We start from the raw sequence: 22,711 nt of genomic DNA, 5'->3' as shown, positions 1-22,711 counted from the left end.
AAGCAATGCTTACAATCAGAACTCAAAGTGGCATTATAGCAAAAACGATTTAGTTTGATAATGTATACGAGGAGAAACTGTAATTATATTGGTATATGATGCCATACTTGCCTGGTCTGCAATACGTTTCTCACATTTGATATATTAGTTTCCTGAGTGGCTAATGAAGTCGCGATGTTATTTTGTGCATTTATAAAGTCACCCACTACAATTGTGCCTGCTTGGAGGGAATAAGTAACATTTTAGGATCAAATGAACTTCGCCTCAGTAGACAACCATCAAGCTGATCCGACTCCCATGAGTTAGCAAGGGGCACAAAAAAGTTCACAAACGTGGCAGACGTTAAAACCTTCGCATGTTTTACATATTGAAGAAAATGCATAGGGAAACTTACTTAATACCAAGAAGAAAAAAATCTGCGGGCGCTGGAAATCTGATTTTTTAAATGCTGGAAATACTTAGCAGGTCAGGCAGCGTCTGTGGAGAGAAACAAAGTAAACGTTTCAGGTCAAGATGTCGTTTCATCAGAACCGAAAAAAAAATAGAAATGCAGTAGATTTTAAGCAAGGGGTTAGGGGGTAGGAAGAAGACATTTAAGCCTGAGCTTGGTCACTAGAAGTTACCAGACTATCACTTTGCCCATTCTTCAGCCAGCGTCTCCCGACCGCACTTATATTAGTTAGTCAAAATAGTGTTAGCATTGCACCCAGTGATTTTTATCTGTGTATTTAAATAAGCCTCCAAACCCTAGGAACTGCTACCCTGGGCTGGCCTCGTGCCTGACGTTTAGAACGCGCCCAGCCCGGGCTCGCGCCTGACGTTTGGAACGCGCCCGACGTTTGGAACGCGCCAGTTTTGCACTCGCGCGCCTGTCGCGCGCACTCGCTGCCTGAACTCCTGGCGCTCGAGCCAGTCGCGTGCGGAGGGAGAGGAGCTGGAGGCTGCCTACAGCGGGTAGCTGCAGCGAAAAGCAAGGGCAATGGTATACCACATCCACACTGACAATTTAAACAGCATTCTTTCAACTTGTTCCCACACGTCTTCCCCCCCCCCCCCTTTACTTATAGTGTTTCTTTTCCTCTCTCCTCTTCCAGATGATAAAGGTCCTGATATGCGTTGTTGCTGTAGCCTTCTTGCAAATAGAAGGCAGACAACGGGCGACGTCGGACAGCGGCAATTTTCTGGATGATAAACAATGGCTGACTACTATCTCGCAGTACGACAAGGAGCCCGGACACTGGAATAAATTCCGAGACGTATGTACCTGTTTCCGTGCTGTTGGGTGTAAGGGAGTGTTGAGCCTGTGTTTTGCAGCAGGAGTGTGTCTGGCGCTGCTACTGAAGCCAGAGCTCCTGAACTCTGGGCAATGTGTGCACTGCGCTAACTGTTCCCATCACCTGGCATGTCTGTCTCCAAACTCCAAACATTTAGAATAAAATACCAACCTGATTTATGCTGCGTCAATGACGTTTCTTCGTTCAACTTTGCACATTGGCAACTAATTCTGTCAAACATCGAAATCAGACGGGCTCAGGAACTGGTATTGTGTTCAGTTACACTGATCCCTGACTGCAGACAGTTGTCTATCTGCCCATTAATAGCCCGGGATCTGGTATCTTAGAGGCTTCCTGAACGTAGTGTGTGTTAGGAGCACGGTCCGTCTCGGATTGAACAGGTACGCGAAGTGCTCAAAAAGGGATGGAAAAATTGGGACCTGGCAGGTACCCGCCTTGAGCTGGTCACACCTTTTAATAGCCCCAGTGCTACTACTTGACCCTTAACATCTTTGTTGCTCTTAATCGATTTGCTTGTTTCTCTTCTTTGGGCGGTCTGTCGTCAGTTTTCTCTCGACATTCCGACTGAACTTATTAAATGCATCAAATTGGGATGAATATATCTGGATGGAAGTAACTGAATTTTACTGGCATGCTGTTTTTTTTCGCTCGTGTGCGGTGGCAAGAGAGCGTTCGAAGAAATTAAACTACATTTTTGACAATCTGTCTAAATATATAAAGCATTCTACCAGGGGTGCATATAATTTCTTTTTGCAGATTAATGAGTCAGCGGAAACTAGAAAATATTAGAAACGGGATGTGTGAGATGAAGATGAGCATCAGCCTTTGGCTAAATCGCACTTGTTTTGTTTTTGAAGGGCATTGGTGGGAAAGGATGAAACTGCAGTATTTTCTTAGAACGTAGGTGTAAAATCACGACCATCCAGTTGCAGGTATAATGTACCTGTTACATTGGTGCACTTAATGACCCATATACAGATTAAGCCCAAAACCAACTAGGGAGGTGCAACATGATCCGAGATTGCCCACGTCGACAGAAAGATAAATTAGGTGTGCACATTGTATTTGACATTTTCTCTATTGAGGTAGATGATTTGATTCTGTGACTAAATATATTGATCTGTCAAACAGGACATACCATGACAGACTTTTTCTTGGTCCAAGGAAAGTTTTTTTTCTTAAAACCGTAGAATACTACAGGGCTATATTTATCCTGAAAGGTAAAATTATTTAAGTGAAATCATTTAAAAAAAATCTCTTGATCAGTTTTAAATGTCCATTTGTTATATATGCTAAATATGAAGCTACACCAAGGCTGAAAAAAAATGACAAAATTATGGTGAGAATAAAATATAAAATAAAAGCAAAATACGGCAGCTGCTGGAAAATAGAAATGAAAACAATAAAGTGCTGGAAAACTCAGGTCAGGCAGCATATGCAAAGAGAGATAATATTTTGGCACAATGTTCTGTCGTCAGAACCGGTTAAAAAAAATGGTAATAAAATAAGCAAACTGGAATTAGAAATAATGCAACTTTTAAAACAAAGGGCAACTGAGATATATAAAGTAACAGAAGATATAATTTCTCCTATTCATGTAATTTTTTCAATATTACCATTGATTTTTATTCTGTAAGTCCATTATTAACATTTAAGGAGATGCACATTTTTATATACATGCATTTATAAACATTTTTTTAGGAACAGAAAAGTGTAATTAGATCCAAACAAGACCACGTGGGGTAGATTTCTCCTCTGTCACATGGATAGAAATCTAGTGGAGTAATCAATGGAACGAAAATTGGATGGTTTATGTAATGGGTGGGCAATCTGTTGCACCACATACACCCATAAGGGAATGTTGAAAATGACCTCCATTTATTTATCACGGATCAAAGCCATCTATAGGCTTCCTCATGATATCCTTCAATCCTTTCTCTAAAAACATATCCAATTGTTTCAAACTCATTGATAGTAGTAACATTGCTATGCCACTATTATTCTGAGTGAAAAATCTTTGATTGACTTCCCTTCTTCGGACTTCTTACATTTAAAATTCTGTTCCTACATTTAATCTTTAACCATTGTAATTCCTTTGCAATTTAGAAAATATCCATTCAAATACCTAATCTTCAAAGTAAACAGGCCCAGCTACCATACCTCATAATTTATATTTTGACATCTAGACCCATCTTTGTTGCAACAGCACCTCCTCAGCTGAGAGGCACTGCCTTGTCTAAAATTTTGTGTGTTCATTCGACCTGGCAGTCAGTGTTACTGCTGACTGAGCTCCAGTCTCGGGTGAGCATGACGGAGCTGAGCAGTGGGGTTGTGCACTGCATCATGATGGTGAGATTCTATAAGAAGAACTGCCAGGCGATCAGCAGCCAGAGCTGGTGGATTGGGAGAAGGAAAGGGAGACCTGGGCTGTGAGATGTAAAGGGAAGAATGCAGGTTTATGATGTACATATTAACTAGAACAAGTTCAAGGCAAGTAGTTAACTTCGCCAAAGTAATTATTGGATTCATCTCCTTGCACCTATTTCCTGGTTCCCCTCATCTCTTTTGTGACCTTATTTTCTTCTCCTAATGAAAGTTTGCTTTCGACAAAAAGTACAATGCTTTGCACATGCATGAAGGGCCCATTATTATGGCAACATGCTGATTTCATTACGCATGTCTAACTTTGTCAGGCTGGTCAAAAACATCACCAGCTGCCTCTGCCTTGTTGGTTGTCACTCTATCCTCTTAAGACCAATGATATTTTTCCTATGATTCAGTGACCAGAATTTCACTCAGTATTTTTCACAGAATCTGAATACTGTCTTAAAGCATAGCAGTACAAACTCTTCAGATTTGTATTTTAACTTTTGCAAATGCAACGCTGTGTCATACATACAGCAGCTAAGCACAGCAGTTTCAGATTTATCTACTGTAAAATCTAGTATCCCATTCACTGCCCTGTAAATCTGAGAGCTGTGCTTTCAGCAGCGCCCTCCAACACTGACCCAGTCAGAGTCTGTGGGGTAGTGGAAGGGCAACAATTTGGGTGCATCTTGGTACCTGTTTCACCCACATTCCCCAAGACTGCATTCGGCTCCAGTTTAAGGGAGATAATTATTTTTTAATTACCTAATTGTCAGGGATTTAGATTGCTTCTATCGCCGGGATTCATTTCCCTCTCCGGAGGGACCAACATCTGCCCTACTAGATGCTAGTATGTCTCCGCTCACTTGGCTTAACGACCTCTTATAGTACATCCTTAAGTGATGGGAAAATGTGCAGCCTGAGTAAAGGGCATCTCGTCCTTTTGTCTCATCCATCCTGATATGACTTCCTTGTAAGGGCCCCTTACCAGGAGTACAGGGATTTCCGAATGAAGGCTGAAACCTAATATATTGCATTCCGGACCTTCCCCTGAATGGTTCCATGGCCAGAATCTTTTGTTCGGCGTGCAGGGGCGGGCATAAAAGGACACGCAGTGACGTCGGGTGTGCATCCCGATGTCACTGCGCATCATTCCGATCTTCAGTTCGGCGGGCACGCACCAGAATCGGCTACGCGCCCGCCGACCTTTCAAAGGCCTGTTAAGACCATTAATTACCTCATTAAAGTGATTGTGAGGGCTGTCTGTCCAACCTTAAGGTTGGTGGGCAGGCGAAAAGCCCAAGCGGCCTTCGCATTTCTCATGAAACCTCGTCCATGGGCGGGGTGAGGTTTCCTGAAGGGTTTATAAATTAAATAAAATTTTTTATTAAAATATATGAACATGTCCCAGCTCATGTAACACATTAGGGGACATGTCTGAATAATTTTCTTTTCTGTTTTCCACTGTTTCATAATGAAATTAATCTCCCTGAGGCAGCTCCATGCCTCAGGGAGATTTCTGCGCTCTTTCGCTCGCATGCGCGAAAGAGCGCAGGCCCTGACTCTCCCCCCTCCCCCTCCCCGCACAGGCATGTGCGTCACGCTTAAGGCCCGTCCACATAAAATGGCGGCATGCAGCCGATCGCGGGCGGTGATTGGCTCCGCGCCCGCTCCCGACTGGCCCGCCTGATGGAGAGAAAATTCTCCCCCATGAGACTCCAGTTGGACTTATGGTGGAAATTCAACAGAAATGCTGAGGAAATCTGGCTCCACTTCCTCTTTTAGCACCCAGCTTCCATATTAATTATTTTATAATTCAGCCATCATCAGCTATGGCTCAGTGGTAGCATTCTCACCTCTGAGTCAGCAGGTCATGTGTTCAAACTCCATTCCAGGGACTTGAGCACATGATCTAGCCTGATGGTTCAGTGTGGTACCAGGGGGGTGTTGGGTTGCCAGAGGTCATGGTTTCAAAGTAGAATTGAAACCAGGGACCCATGTGCTCATTCAAATGGACATAAAAGATCTTGCAGCATTATTCATAGGAGAACAGGGAAGTTCTGCATGGTTTTCTGGCTAACATTTAACCCTCAAATAAAGTAACTAGAACAGATTATCTGATCGTTATCACTTTACTGTTTGCGGGACCTGCTGTGAACAAATTGGCTGCCATGGCTCCTACATTACCACGATGACTACACGTCAACAAAATACCGAATTGGTTGTAAAGTCCTTTGCGATTTCCCAAGTTCATGAAGGAACTATAAAAATTCGAGTCCTTTATTATACTGTCTCTGCCAGTACAGGCCCACCTATTGGTCAGTGTTGTTCTGAATCCAATTGTATTATATCTCATTGTTTGCCATGTATTTTAGTAACATCCCCAACCTTAGAGATTTCACTGTTACTTGCATGTGGGAACTCATCAGCCTTTTTACCTATCAGTCTATGAAATTTCAACATTCTTTGTTGCCATAATGTTCCCCATTTTTTTCTTCCTCTCGTTCCTCTAACTTAAGCATTTTACCCCTTTTGCTAGCTTTTTTGCTCTCTAGCATCCCTTCCCTCTCCTTACCACAAAAACCCTACCCTCATTACTCCAGCTTTGCACTGCTGCCCCACAAGCCAACTCCAATGCTCCATTTCTGCTCCGTTTTAGTAGTTGCATCAGTAGCTTCACCCATCCTCATTCCTCTCTTATGTTCCATGCACCCTTTCACTGCATTCTGACTCCAGTTTCCAAAATAGAGACATACTGGGTTGATTTTGCTGGTCATAAACATCTTTTTAAAGCTGGAGCACCATGTTTCCAACTTTGGCACTATTAGAGCAGCTGATTTTACAAGTACCATATGTAGTACTGAAAATTAAAACAGCATCAACTGGTTCAATCCTCAGAAAATTAACTGATCTGCTATCCTTGATGTTAACTAAACATATGTATTCTCTTAAAACCTGAGCTGCCCATCTGCAGTAGTATTTTGCTTTGTCCTGAACTCTGACTCAAGCAATGTTTTGCTATCCTCCAAGCACAAAGGCATTGCAACATCTTTCCCGTTTCCCTTCCAGCTATTGTCCTTATTGTCCTTTAATACCCCCTTTATCCTGCTGCATCAGAACCACTGGCTGTGTTCTAATTCATTCCCAGTCCAACATTGAACATATTGCACTCCTTCCCTCTTCCAAGTTTCAGGTAACATCTCTTTTAGATCTGATTGCCACCTCTGGCCAGTGGCCAGGTATGTCATGTCTCTTCTTGCTTTATGAGCTATTTAATAAGGTGGAAAATTTGTAACTCGGAAAAGGAATACATGTCAGAGACATACAGGTACAATTAGAATAAACAGGATGGAGATAAAGCCAAAAGAAAGAACAAACATGCAGGGAGGGTAATAAAAAGTAGAAGGCAATTGAGGTACAGATCTGATAACAAGAGAAAGCGTGTCCATGTTAAGGGGGAGAGAAAAAGGGGAAAAATTAGATAAAGAATAGTACAGAAATAGTTAAGACTATGTGAGTGAACCAAATACACAGTTAATTTTATTTTGTAATATCTGGGAAATCACTTGGAATATATTAAAAATAGCAAAATTCCTGAGGCAAGTCTCTCCAAATCTCTTCCTTGTGTGAAAATTTCACATTTTTGGCCATCTTCACTTTACTGTTTTTAAACTAATTTTCTATCCATTGTCATCTTTTCCCAAGTGTGTGTGTGCGTGTGCGTGCGCATGCGTGTGTGTGTATAAATATATATGTAATCTTGTCTATGCATCCTTTCTGATAAGTACTTCCATTTTGTGTTTTTGTCATTTTTTCTGCTGTCATATTTTCTGCTACAATGTCCATCACACTCTTCTGTTGCATTCTTTTGTTTGTCTATTGATATTAGTTATCACTTGAATCTTACTTTACTTGATCTCCATTGTTGCTCCCTACTTATCCTTTGAAATCTTCAATATCTGTCTTGTCTTATACTTTAATATCACTGGGGGAACTAATTTGAGGCATTCAAGTAGGTTTAGCAGTTTTAAACTTGACTTTTAAAAATAAACTTTGAACACGTTCCTGCTTGCTTCTACCAGAGTGAGCGCAATGATTAGTTCCTCACACCTGACTGGTTCTGTTGCCACTTTCCTGTTCCCATTACTGTTCTTGAACCTTCTTTCCTTGGGTGCTAGACACAGATGGCCCTCTTCCTCCACCACTGGTTGAAGCTTGGTTCTTATACCTTCTCCAACAGCCTTGAGCAAATCCATGCCCCATCACATATTTGGACCTTGGTCTACTGTGGCTCCCCTTGTCAGTTTTCTAGGCTTTCACTGAAACTGTCAACTTATAACAAGTTTTTTTGAAAGTTTTTCTTCTGTTGGGTTTCTTAAAATTTTAAGATTTTCCAAGCTATTGATTTTTTTTTGGACCCACAGTTTTGATATGATGCTTGATATGGTTTTAAATAATTAGTACATTTGCTTTTTGGTTGCAGTTGATGGGAGGGTAGCCTGTTTTTACTCAGCATGGAGCAGAAGTTAGGTTTGGGAGGAGTGGGGCCACAGATTTTTTTTTTTAAATGTTTCGGTCATGAAATCAGTTTTTAAGATTAATGGGACTGTCTTGCGATGCTGGGAAGAGGAGTGTGCAGTAATTTTTGCAGCTATTAGGACAACTTGGGAGTAGGGCCCACTGTAAAAGCAGGGAAGTGATTTTCTTTTACAGAGCAACAGTATTTCAATTTTAGATGATTTTTTTTGCTTCACAAAAATGCAGACAGTAGTGCAAGGCAAGGAGAGCAAACTTCCCAAACAGCAATATTTATTTGAATATTTCTCTCTCTAAATCTAATATTATACATTAATGTCTCAAACTTTCAGTAATAAAAATGAACTTACAGCTAATCAACAGCCTGCAACCTTTACCAAGTTCACACAGCGCTTACCTCAAGAAAGGCTGTGGGAAATGGCTTGCACTGTAGTCAGAAATTTTTGCAACACCCAATATGTGACAAAATCACTACAGTGCCATCTATAGGTATCACAGAAAAAAAATTACACAGGGTAGGTGTGGACATGCTTAACAAGGCAAAAGCTCCTAGCAACTATTCCTCTCTCCTCACCGTCCAAGGGCCCAAACACTCCTTTCAAGTGAAGCAGCATTTCACTTGCATTTCCCCTAACTTAGTCTACTGCATTCGTTGCTCCCAATGTGGTCTCCTCTACATTGGAGAGACCAAACGCAAACTGGGCGACCGCTTTGCAGAACACCTGCGGTCTGTCCGCAAGAAAGACCCAAACCTCCCTGTCGCTTGCCATTTTAACACTCCACCCTGCTTTCTTGCCCACATGTCTGTCCTTGGCTTGCTGCATTGTTCCAGTGAAGCCCAACACAAACTGGAGGAACAGCACCTCATCTTCCGACTAGGCACTTTACGACCTTCTGGGCTGAATATTGAATTCAACAACTTTAGATCTTAAACTCCCTCCCCCCATCCCCACCCCGTTTCTTCCCCCTCCCTTTTGTTTTTTTCAATAATTTATATAGATTTTTCTTTTCCCATCTATTTCCATTATTTTAAAATCTACAACTAATACCTTGTCGGTCTTTCCACCCCACCCCCACTAGAGCTGTACCTTGAGTGTCCTGCCATCCATTCTTAATTAGCACATTTTCTTAGATAATATCACCACCTTCAACACCTCTTTGATCCTTTTGTCTGTGACATCTTTTGATTATCTGCTCCTATCACTGCTTGCTTGTCCCTACAACCCCACCCCAGCAACTTCTCTCCCCCCCCCCACCCCACCTTAAACCAGCTTATATTTCACCCCTCTCCTAACTATACTCAGTTCTGTTGAAGGGTCGTGAGGACTCGAAATGTCGACTCTTTTCTTCTCCACCGATGCTGCCAGACCTGCTGAGTTTTTCCAGGTAATTCTGTTTTTGTTTAACTATTTACATAGGTGTTTTCAATGAGAGAACCCATACCTATGTGTTTAATAAAATTAGATTTTGGATTAGTTTATGTTCATCATTTCCTGGTCTATAGAATTTTTCCAGAATTTTTTTTCAATGAAAATTTGGTATTGAATGAAAAAAATGATAGATGAAAATAATTATTAACCTCATCCTACCTGAGGACATTTATGCGTGTTTATTTAATTAAATTATAGGTAACAAGGAATGTTTCTTCATGGTCAGTCCAAATTATCAATGCTTTACAGGCAGCCTACATGCTGCCCTAACTCTCCAGGACTATTACTCGCCTCCTGCCTCCTTTCTATGAAACTGTTGTAAGGTGTTGGGTGTAGTTTGGTAGGTCTTATTAAGGTATTCATGGTCTTAGGTAGTTCAATAGTAAGTATTTATTAACTACAGTAAGGGTCCAAGCTAGGAGCTGTATCCATTCTTGCTTCTACATAAGGCTCTGTCCAATACTACACTGACGTCTAGGTGTGGGTAGTGCGTTCTCTTACATCTGTGTGGGCGGTACTGTATTCAGTCCCATGTTAACCCTTTGTATGGCAGACCCTTATACTACAGTAACCTGTGTTTTTATTTTTAAAAAATTGCATTTAACTAGTGACTAGCAAAGCTGGATAGGATTGGGCTGCATTATTTAAAATTGTTCTAAAATTTTTTCTACCGTTATTTAGCAGATCCTTAATAGTAAAATCAGAATTTTAGTGATTCTACCTGGAGAAATATTTTCAATCCAAGCTGTTTCCCTAATAGGTCATTTTAAAAAAATTAGAACAACATTTTAAATAGTTCCAACTGGAAAATGCCAGTAACATGGCCTCATAATGGAGAGCTGCCATGTAAGGTCACCTGCTTGGAAAAGATCCATTCAGATAATGCAAATGACCAATTGTTTTTCTTTGTAATTACTAAAACTAATACATACCGGCATCATTTCTGTTCCTGAATACAGATTTTGAAACTTTGCCATACACTGTCATTGTGTGGTCCACACTTCTGGATCCCCGGATTATCTTCCAAACACCACCCCAGCCTACATGCTGCCCTAACTCTCCAGGACTATTACTTGCCTCCTGCCTCCTTTCTGTGAAACTATTGTAAGGTGTTGGGTGTAGTTTGGTAGGTCTTATTAAGGTATTTGTGGTCTTAGGTAGTTTACCAGTAAGTATTTATTAACTACAGTAAGGGTCCAAGCTAGGAGCTGTCTCCATTCTTGCTTCTACATAAGGCTCTGTCCAATACTACACTGACGCCTAGGTGAGGGTCATGTGTTCTCTTACATCTCTGTGTGGGCGGTACTGTATTCAGTCCCATGTTAACCCTTTGTATGGCAGACCCTTATACTACAGTAACTTGTGTTTTTATAAAAAAAAGCTTGCATTTAACTAGTGAATTGAGACTAAATGTCTCAAAGTGCTTTACAGTCAATGAAGCACTTCTGAAGTGCAGTCACTAATGCAATTTACAAAATGTAACAACCAATTTGTGCGCAGCAAGCCCCACAAACAATAATGTGATATTGATCGGATCTTTTTATGATGTTGATTGAGAGATAAATATTGGTTAGGACACCAGGGGATAACTTCTTTGTTCATTTTTTGAAAAAGTGCCTTGGGATCCTTTATATCCATCTGAAGAGGCAAATGGGACCTTGGCCAGAAATTTCCCCCCGTTGGGGGGGCTGTGCGGGGGTGGGCATGAACCTGATCGGCGCCCTCAATCGGGGATGTGCCACCATTTTACGTGGGTGGGCCAATTAAGGCACGCCCATCGTGACGTGTGCCCGGAACCGCTGAGTGCTCCCTGTGCGGGCAGGGGGGGATTTCCTGAGTGGTTCATGCGCGAAAGAGCGCGGAGATCTCCCTGAGGCAGAGAGGTGCCTCAAGGAGATTTGTTTCAGCGTTAAACTTTTAAATAAAGGATTTTCAAACTGTTAAAACATGTCCCCTCATGTGACACAATCACATGAGCTGGGACATGTCAAAGAATAAATGTATAAATTTTTATTAGCTTTTAAAACAGTTCATGAAACTTCATCCCACCCATGGATGAGGTTTCATGAAAGTTGCAAAGGCCGCCTGGGCTGTTCACCTGCCCGCCAACCTTAAGGTTGGACGGGCAGCTCGTTAAATTGAGTTAATTAGGTTTTAAATGGCCTTAATAGGCCTGCTCGCCAACGGGAAAATGCTGTCCCTTGTTTAATGTTTCATTCAAAAGATGGCACCTCCGACAGTGCAGCATTCCCTCAGTACTGCATTGGAGTGTCAGTTTTAATTTCCGTGCTCGTGTCCTGACGTGGGACCTGAACCCACAACTTTATGACTCAGGCAAGTGCTACCAACTGAGCCTTGGCTGACACCCAAGTTAAAATTAACTACCATGGTTCAACTGAACATTGAACAGTAATCAAACCTGCTGATTTAGTTTTCACACAAATACGCATATAATTATGGCATTTGTGTGTGAATTATCATTTGCATTTCTCTATCTATTCTGATAAATAGAAACACAATTTGACTTATTCAATCACTGTAATCAGTGACGTATTAAATAGCCCCTATAATATGTCATAACAGTGTTGCTGGAACTGTGGGGGGCAGAATACCCACCCACCGGGAGGCTCTTGCAGTGACTCTGATCCAATCCCAGGATGGGGGACTCATTTAAATAATTTAAAGCCTCCACTTGTAACAGTGCAACGGGAATGCCAGGCCTATGGAGACAGCAGAAACCTGAGTGTCAGTGACTGCTCAGTCTGAAGACGGAAATTGAACAAAACTATTTTCTTCTCCTGTGATATTTGGCACTGGTGGCAACAGCAGCCACTTCTCTTTGTATTGTTGATTGCCTTTTGAACTTTGGGCCTCAGTGTAGGCCCACAGCAAAAATTATTCTTGCTCTCAGCAGATTTAGGGTCTGCTGAGCCCATCAGGAGCAGTTCTGACAGAATGAGGTAACTTGGCAGTGCCCTCAGACATACCCTGGTGAATACTCATGATGTAAGGGGGAGGATGGTCAAATAAACTGCTCCCTGACCAGCTTGTAATTTACAATGTAGAATGAAATGGATGTAAAAATTCTAGATTTGGGGTAAAAGGATTACCTAATTTCTGTGCATTATCTATAAAACATATTACTTCTATATAGTTAGTATATTAAAATTCTTGCATATAGCCCACACTCCCTATGGTACTTTCTTGTCACTTTTTCTCTTGTACTTTTTAAAATCACACTTTTCAGTCATACATTACCTCAACATTAAACCGGACTAAAGAAGAACTGAACATTCAGGGAATGTGCAAATCCAAGGTGAGGAAAGTGGCTACTGAATAGTATGTGTCTTTCATCCACCCAATCCTGGATGATTATCCAGGAGAGCCCTTGAATAAGTAAAAGAAGCAGGTGAATGAATCAAATTGTTCAAAGAAAATCCAAGGGTGGAACTTTATGGCCTCGTCGTGGCAGGGGCGGGACCATAAAATGCAATGAGCCATTCCAAAGTCCGTTGACTTCAGTGGGTCTGGAATATCCTGCCAGCGGGAGGGGCCTAAACCTCTGCTCTAAGTCTTTTCACCATCATTAATTTTCTCAATATCTAAAATTCCTGATGTTTGAAATAAGGTTTTACAAAATATAAACCTTTACAATAAGATTATTACATTTATATGCAATTATATTCTCATACTTTAAGGATTTTCCTTCAAGGTCTCAACCTTCAACACCTTAGCCAATCTCAAAAGCCTGGGCTTGCACTCAATCTCAGTTTCCCCTCTGTGCTTAAAATTTCCTGGATGCTGCAGTTTGAGTATGTGCAGAGTGCAGAATATTTGACCTTGCATCAGGATGATTTTCTCATTGTACTGTGCAAATCTGTCTTCCTTTATCCTGTAACGGATTTTCTTGAGTTATTTTCTTTTTCTGAACTATATGAAAACCAATTGGAGAATACATTTTAACAGCTTTATTCATGCAATCAATTGTTTATAAAGTGCTTTGTGATGACCCAAGGACTTGATGAGATAATCTATAAATTCACATGATTTCGTTTTTTTTAGAAGGTTCATATTAAAGCTATTATCAAGTCCTTAATTTTTATTTCACAGAGAGAATGCATGCCACAAACTTCTCTCCTTTTAAGCCTGTCTCCTTGGAACAGTGTGGAAAAGTGTGAATATTGAAATAAATATATGATATCAGAAAATTAATTCCTGTTTTTTGGTACATGGCAACTTAGGAACATAGGAATTGTTAGATGAGAAAAGACCAAGGTTTGCCTCCTAACATTCTGGCAATCACAAGACAGGATAATTGACTAATCATAGCAATTAATCTCTATCAGCCTACAATAAACCCAAACATGAAGAAAAGCCCGTTGGTGGAGAGCTTTGGGAACCCTAAGTTCAAACTGAACTGTTTCTCTCAAGCATTTACCAAATTTCATATTTCAAATTACTCATGCTGTATCCCAAAACGTTTTTTTTGCTTTAAAAAGAAATCCATCTAATTTGTAATTGAATGAATAGTGCTAGCTGCTCTCACCATCTCCCTAGGGAGCTTGATCCATAGATTGATGTGCTGATAGAAATATTGTTACCCTTTCAAGCACAGGTGGTGTCCTTTGGTTCTACTCTTCTGGACAAGGTTGAAATAGCTTGTCATTATCTACGTTAGTTGGTCCCTTTAGAATCCTGAAAATAACAATCACATCTTGTTTCAACCATCTATTTTTCCAGTGAGAACGTGTCTCAATAATTTTATCCCTTCATCTCCTTAATGATTCTGTTTACTCTCTTCTGAGTTGTTAGAATTTCTGCAATGTACTTACTGTACTGTGATAAACATATTTGTGCACAATATTCTATGTGCAGCCGTACCAATGATTTATAAACTGGCAGGATTACCTTACTATTTCAGTTCAATATTGACCTTTTAAATACATCACAATATCGGATTTGCTTTCGTTACTTTCACCAAGCTTTAGTTAATTGTTAATCAGGGCGGCCAATCTCTTTCACTTTCCATGCTAATATTTTCTTTTCATTGAAGTAATAGCCCTTTCCTGGATTTTCTGTCCCATCGGAAGCACATTGCACTGGTCTGAATTGAATTTCATCTGCTACTTGTTTGACCAATTGTCAAGTATATTGAAGAATTCTTGTAGCTTATCTGTCCAGACCTGGAGTCAACCACTTAGTTGGTTTTATGTAATCTGAAGCTCCTAGCTCCAGATCATTTATAAAGAAATTAAACAAAACTGATCCCAAAACAGACTAGTTGTGGACTCCAGTGTTCGCATTCTTCCAATCCCTGTGCCACCACCACCTGTTGTTTATTGGTCAACCAATTATATATCAATTGTAGAACATTCCACTGTTTCCTGCTTCCTTTAATTTTAGTACCTGCCTTTACAGGGGTACAAATGTCAAACTGTGCCTTGGCTCTGCATTATTTTTGTTTCCTTTTTCAAAGCACACGGAAACTAACTACATTTAAGAAACTTTATTTTACATGAAAACTATCAACTTATTTTTATTTCCAAAAGATAGTCTACCTGAAAAAGCAAAACACATGCTTTGAACACCAGTTCTCTTTTTTGTTTTGGAATTGTTAAATATAAATGGCCACTGTTTACTTAAATCTTGTTAGATACAGCTGCTGTTGTTAACAGAAGCACTAATTAACGATTTTCAAAATTCTTCATCAATGATATGCACTCTTGCTCCACTCCAGACCCTGCCCGCTAATGTAGAAACAAAATAAAATAGGTACCTCTGAATATTTTATCAGGAATTATTTGATTCGTGCTAGAGGTTGTGTAAATACAGTTGTCATTTTATTATCGTAGCCATGTGTTTATTTACTGCCAGCTTCTGGAAATACTACTTAAGTTCTTCCTTGATTGATGAATTACTTCAGCATTTGTTTTTTCAATTTCTTCTACCTGGCTCTAAGCCACACATAGTACTGCAGAATCACAGGGAACTGTAGCAGTATTGCTCAAACCTGGGACACTTCCTCATGGTGTAAAAGTCCTACAAATTGTACCTAGTGCTTAAAACCCCAGGACTTCCCCTGCCCTTATAAACTTCTAGACTAATCTACTGTACTTTGCTGAACTCCAGTGCCTAGTATTCTCAATTTCTGAGACCCACTCTTGTTAAAGTTTCAAACCATCCCTGCAGTCTTTACTAAATCAGCATTCCTCCTAACTACGAAATCCCAAGAAACTCCCGAATATGAGGCCTAGACTCTAACTGCACAGGAGATAGTATAATACCACTAGTGTGTGTGATTGATTAAGGGGTGATCTAGTTGTGGTGTTTAAGAATATTATAGGGTACTATCTCTCTATAGCTTTTGGTGGGGCATCCAGAGCAATGAGGCATAACCTTAAAATTAGAGTTAGGTAATTGAAAATTTCAGAGCTGAGATAGATAGGTTTTCATTAGACAAGGATATTAAGGAACCAAAGTGAGTAAATTGGTGTAAGCTACAGGTCAGCTATGGTCCAGTTGAATGGCAGAAGAGGTTTGAGAGGTTGGAAGGCCTATTCCTGTTCCAGTGTCCCTAAGATAGTAATTTGTGAAACAATTTGAAACTGTAGTCAATATTTATCATTTCTGGTCTTTAAAGCGAGCTATTTTATTGCAACAAAATAAATGTTTTTACCCATTGTAGGAAAGCTGCAGTTAGTTTTGTAGTCACAGCAGTAGTAACAGGCAGAAGTAGAATATGAGCCTTTGGAGAGGGCAAAAATACCTGTTAGAATGACAGTTCTTTACTACGTGATTGCTGTTTAAACAACATTCAGTGTTCTGTTTCAATGTTTTAATAAAAATACGCGCATTAATAGATTTCAGCAGTGTGTTGAACATTAAAGCTCAATAAAAGAAGTGGTATGCTGCATGAGTGCTCACCAGATTGGAAAAATGACTACCCCCTTTTAAAATTGATGATGTAAAGATGACAATAAAGCAAATGCAGATGGCAGCTTTGGAGTCTGGGATAAACTACATGTTTCAGATTGTAGAAATGAGCTCAGCTGTTCAGTTGTTGCCAGTGTCACTAACCTTTGGGTATTGCAAACACTATCACTTCTTCAACCCTTGAGGCAATAGTTTACCACCACGATTAATAACTGCAGCCTGTGTACACACATACACATTAAGGCATTGAGACCCAACTAACAAACACTGAAGATGTAATTCATTCATCAGTGTGAACTTCATGCCTTCTAATTGTTGGAGTGTTGGCAAGGGTGGGGCGGTGGAAAGAAAAGTATCGCCTCTGTATATGACATTGTATGAAGACTTGACAAAAATAAAATTGGGACTTCTCTGTGAGTAGACATTAGGAGTGATTTCTGAACTATTTTCAATGAGAAGTAGTGCTTGCTGAGATAGCAGTAATTTGAAAATTACAGACCAGCCATGATTTACTGTACATTTAAATTAGTGGATGGAAAATCAAGGGCTACAGGCCAGCAAGTACCAGACCAAAGTTCCCTGTGAGTACTATATCTGATATGGAGTACCTGATTGGGAAATCAACCCTATTATGAATTTCTTGAATGTTCCTGCAATGGGTACTCTGTCCTCAACTGGAACAAACCATTTGGAGTAGAGAGTTAAAAAGAGATGTGCTATCCTGACATGGATAAATGCAAGAATCAGGACAAATGCAAGAATGGTAAATTTCAAAGGGAACATAAGTTTATATTGCATGAGAAAAGGCATGCTGATTGGTTGGCACCTCGGGGAGGTGGTGGCATAGTGGTATTGTCACTGGACTAGTATTTCAGAGACCCAGGGTAATGCTCTGGGTACTCAGGTTCGAATCCCACCACGTCAGATGGTGAAAATTGAATCCAATAAAAATCTGGAATTAAAAGTCTAATGATGACCATTGCCAATTGTAATCCACAGAATGAACCCATCTAGTTCACCAATGCCCTTTAGGGAAGGAAATCTGCTGTCCTTACCTGGCCTGGCCTACATGTGATTCCAGACCCACAGCAATGTGGTTGACTCTTAAATGCCCTCTGAACAAGGGCAGTTTGAGATGGGCAATAAATGCTGGCCTAGCCAGCAATGCCCACATCCCATGAACAAACAAATAAATAAAAAAGTCAGCTCTGATTGGTTGACAGATTTTTCATGGTGAATACACCAGGGAGCTGTTGGCCCCCATGTCTTTGTTTATTCAAAAAGGATGCAATGTTTGGACATATTCATTTTGCCTGCAGAGGACAGATCTTTGCATATGAATATATGTAGCTTCTAGCAAGATTAAGTGAGCTACATTGCAAGCCTGACTGATAATCTTAAATTGGTTGTTAATGTAATTCTTAGCACACTCGGTTCAGCAAGTGCCGCCTACTTGTAGAATCACATCTGACGTTAGACATTATGGCTTGAATATTGTCGTAGGCGTGAGGGGGCAGGCCCGGCATGCCGATGCGCAAAATGAGGCGAGATGATGCGGCCCAACGTCATGGCGTGTCATTTAGATCTTTCGTTCAGTGGGCGTGCGCCGGAGGCGGCTGCGCACCTGCCGAACTGTCAACGCCCTAAGAAGGTGATTAAAAAAACAATTAAAGCTGTTTGCAATGCTGCCCGTCCAACCTTAAGGTTGGCAGGCCGGCAACGAGCCCAAGCGGCCTTTGCGTTTTTCAGGAAACCTCATCCACGAGTGGGATGAGGTTTCCTAAAGCTTTTATTAATTAAATTACACTGTCACATGAGAGGACATGTTTAAATAATTTTGTACTTTATTTATAACTAAATTTTTTAAGCAACTTAATCTCCCTGATGCAGCTCCATGTCTCAGGGAGATTCCAGCACTCTTGCGTGCACATGAGCAAAAGAGCACAGGCCCCAACTCTCCCTCCTCCCCCCGCCCGAACAAGTAGTGCTGAGCGCTACCAGCCATGCATCATGCTGGGTGGACCTTAATTGGCCCTCCCACATTAAATGGTGGCACGCAGCTGATTGCAGGTGGCGATCGGCTCCACGCCGGCCCCCGCTCCCGCCCAGCCCACCCAACACAGGTAAGTTTCTGCCCTATGTTCTGAGTTTTACAAGCATGGATTGGTTGATTATGGTTAGTACTCTTGCCTATTGCAAATAGATGAAAGGTTGTGCAGTTTGATACAATCGTTGGGACGTATGGTTTACAGACCTGGCATCATATCAGCACTGAAATTCATATGCTACATTACTCATTTGTGTAGTAAGCAGAACGTCTTTTTGGCTTGACAGCAGCATCATATTGGCAGAGGAAACCACTCGTGTTGCCACTGCATAGTAGCAGCATAAAATAGCTAGTTTCACCTGTTGCTCAAATTTATGAGATACTTTACCCTTCCAGGGTAATTTGTGGTAGACTGGACACTTTTCAGGTCTGAAAGTGGTGGCTATAGGCCCATTATTAAGTGTGCATAATACACAGCTAGCAATGATCTGATTGGGGTAACCATTGTCTCACAGGATAGCTTTGATGCACCCTATTTCAGTGTCAAGCTTGTATGGTGAGTAAATAGCTCACAATCCATTAAATCCGAGGGTCTGATAATACTGGGATGAAGGTGGGTGGATCTCAGTGTCTGAGTGTGATGAGAGCAGTATCCTGGGTTCTAGGGGCATTGGGAGGGGTGAGTGAGATTACTACATTGTGGTCAAGAGAGGAAAAATTCTGAGAACGTAATTTTGGAGGTCAGGAGATTGGGAGAAGGGGGCACTGGGGAGTCAGTGTCTGGCATTATTGGATCCTTGCAATGTCGGGGATCTGAAAAACTTAAACTACCTCTTGTCCCTTTTAGGTCATCAGGCACCTGCTCTGCCTGCCCCATTGCTTTCCCATTGTCAGATTGTTTCCATATTAAAATTCCTGCACTGAAATACTAGTGAGTTTGCTGATGTTTACAATATTCAGTACAGATTTTCATAAAGAGCAAAAATAGCCTCATAAAATGCTCATATGTTTATTTTTTGTACAGTCGAGCAAAGATTAACTTTCAGCTTTAAAAGTTTTAAAAAATATTTTTCTGAGCAGAATTTTTAAACTGAATTTAGTCAAAATAAAGATGCAAGGAGCTTCTCATGATTGGTTACTATCCATGTCAATCATGCCAGACAGACCACAATGCAGAGCAGCCATGAGGGGTCGAATGGCCTACTCCTCCTAATTTGCGTTTTTTTTTCTTATTCTGTGGATTATGATGTCCATTTAGGTTTAAATCATATAGGACAAACAATAAAACCTTTCAATTCTTCCTTGGAGTAAAAAGAAACCAGCTATTGATAAATATTCTTTCCATTTTCTAACTTCTAATTTTCTAACTGTTTCAAACAATAAAGCAAATATGTAATTATCATTGGCCTTCGCTGTTTGTAAATAGTTCGAAATAAAAAATGAGTAGTTGTCTTTTTATTCATTCACGTAATGTGGGCTTTGCTGGCTGGGCCAGCATTTATTGCCCGTCCCTAGTTGCCATTGAGAAGGTGGTGGTGAGCTGCCGCCTTGAACTGCTGTAGCCCATGTAGTGTAGGTACATCCACAGTGCTGTTAGGAAGGGAGTTCCAGGATTTTGACCCAGCGACAGTGACGGAACGGCAATATATTTCCAAGCCAGGATGGTGAGTGACTTAGAGGGGAGCTTGTAGGTGTTGGTGTTCCTACTACCTGTTGCCCTTGTCCTTCTAGATGGTAGTAGTCGTGGGTTTGGATGGTGCTGTTGAAGGAGCCTTGGTGAATTCCTGAAATGCATCTTGCAGATGGTACACACTCCTGCTACTGTGCGTCGGTGGTGGAAGGAGTGAATGTTTGTGGATGTGGTGCCAATCAAGCGGGCTGCTTTGTCCTGGATGCTGTCAAGCTTCTTGAGTGTTATGGGAGCTGCACTCATCCGGGCAAGTGGGGAGTATTCCATCACACTCCTGACTTGTGCCTTGTAGATTGTGGACGGGCTTTGGGGAGTCAGGAGGTGGGTTACTCGTTGCACTATTTCTAGCCTCTGACCTGCTCTTGTGGCCACAGTATTTATATAGCTAGTCCAGTTCAGTTTCTGGATATTGGTAACCCCCCAGGATGTTGATACTGGGGGATTCAGTGATGGTAATGTCATTGAACATCAAGGGGCGATGGTTGGATTCTCTCTTGTTGGAGATGGTCATTGCCTGACACTTGTATGATGTGAATGTTACTGGCCACTTGTTAGCCCAAGCCTGGATATTGTCTCCGTTTGGACATGGACTGCTTCAGTATCCGAGGAGTTGCGAGTGGTGCTGAACATTGCACAATCATCAGTGAACATCCCCACTTCTGACCTTATGAAGGAAGGAAAGTCATTGATGAAGCAGCTGAAGATGGTTGGGCCGAGGACACAACCCTGAGGAACTCCTGCAGTGACGTCCTGGAGCTGAGATGACTGACCTCCAACAATCACAACCATCTTCCTTTGTGCTAGGTATGACTCCAACCAGCAGGGAGTTTTCCCCATGAATCCCATTGACTCCAGTTTTGCTAGGGCTCCTTGATGCCACACTCGGTCAAATGCTGCCTTGATGTCACGGGCAGTCACTCTCACTTCACCTCGGCAGTTCAGCTCTTTTGTCCATGTTTAGACTGTAATGAGGCCTTCTTTTGGAAGAAGCAGAGGGTATCTAAGATTTCTCACAGGATATACCTTTGTGCTTCACCTTGGTGAAATCTACTGATGAATTATTGGGAAATTCTCCAAACTGCACGTTCTTGGATATGGTTGGTAACCTATCTTAACTATTCAAGAGAAACACATTCAGCATACTTAGTAACTACCTGTCATTGGAAGAAAATCCCTTCCTGATGTGCATTACCTTATTTTTCCTAAAATATTTTCTAAATTGTTTAAATTCTTAAAGCTTTATTTCATGCAAATTACATATTTCAATTTTTTGAGACATGCGGAGGCTTTGATATAAAACCTTCAGTGAAGGCAGAAGAGACACAAAACACAATTCAATGGGTAAATTTAATAATGTTATTGCAAAAATACTTGTGTATTGGACAATAGAAAAGTTGATTTTGTTTCAAATTAACTATGTGGAGTGATTCAAAGCTTTTTCAATACACAAAATATTTGTGGGCTATTCTGAATGGTCATTCAGGATTGGTTGTTTTCATAAGTCTCCAGTCTTTTCATGGTAGCTTCTTAGCTTTTCTTGATTTTGATTTGTAAATTCTTTACCTCCTTAGATGATTTGCTTCTATTTAAAATTAATCCAATTAATAGTGTGGCAATAGGAAGTCAGCATGACATATGAGTTGAGCATTCATTGTAAGACTTCAAGTTAATCTCAGAAAGTGCTGGTAACACTCAGCATGTCTGGCAGCATCTGTGGAGGGAGAAACAGAGTTAATGTTTTGAGTCCAATATGACTCGTCTTCGGAACAGAAGAAAGGCAGGAATGTGATGGGTTTTATGCTGTTGGAACATTGGGGAGGGGCATGTGGGGCAAAAGAGAAGCTCAGGGATAGGTTAGAGGGTGGGGAAAATTAAATGACAAAGATGTTGTGGAACCAAAGGCATAGTGAGTGGCATGATAGTATTAAAGAAGCAAGGGATTGATCCAGAGTAGGTGTGAATAGCAGAATAAAGGTCAGCGCTGTCTGAAAGCAAAATAGCAAAATGTGTTAATCAAGTTAATGTCCCCGTGCTGCCTGATGTTAGTTAGATGAAGTACATGTTTTGGAGCAAGCTGGGAGAAGATGCAGAACTACATCCGGATTAATCAAGAGGATTGGAAGAGGACAGTGCTACCTAGGGACAAAATATGTATACAGGCATATTATTTTCAATGGACAGGCATTAGATAAGTAATACCTGGGTATTACCAGTGTCATAGATGCATTAGTTGTGACACAGGAATTTTATATATATATGTACATATAATATACATAATATATTTATAGTGTGTATGTATATTTTATATATATATATTTATAGAATTTGCGAATTTTGTATCCTATTTACAGTACAATTTTTCCAATGCACTTGAGAAATGTTGGCATAATACCTACTATTTTAGAATATCAGA

At 40.8% G+C, this 22,711-nt stretch overlaps 1 protein-coding gene across 7 annotated transcripts in view; it reads left to right on the top strand.

Annotated features, from left to right (window-relative positions):
* Positions 1-828: 828 nt before the first annotated feature.
* The window catches only part of spock3 (SPARC (osteonectin), cwcv and kazal like domains proteoglycan 3), a 708,975-nt gene continuing 687,092 nt past the window's right edge, over positions 829-22,711 (top strand). For all 7 annotated transcript variants that reach the window (XM_078542382.1, XM_078542400.1, XM_078542363.1 and 4 more), the window contains exons 1-2: positions 829-982; positions 1,095-1,256. In XM_078542382.1, the coding sequence (XP_078398508.1) occupies positions 980-982; positions 1,095-1,256 (165 nt within the window). In that variant the 5' untranslated portion in view covers positions 829-979. The remainder of the gene's footprint in view (positions 983-1,094; positions 1,257-22,711) is intronic.

Source organism: Cetorhinus maximus, chromosome 1, assembly GCF_964194155.1.
Source record: "Cetorhinus maximus chromosome 1, sCetMax3.hap1.1, whole genome shotgun sequence".
In the NCBI taxonomy this organism is placed as follows: Eukaryota; Metazoa; Chordata; class Chondrichthyes; order Lamniformes; family Cetorhinidae; genus Cetorhinus; species Cetorhinus maximus.
The sequence above is the reverse complement of the archived record's forward strand: the minus strand, read 5'-3'. Positions and strand labels throughout refer to the sequence as shown.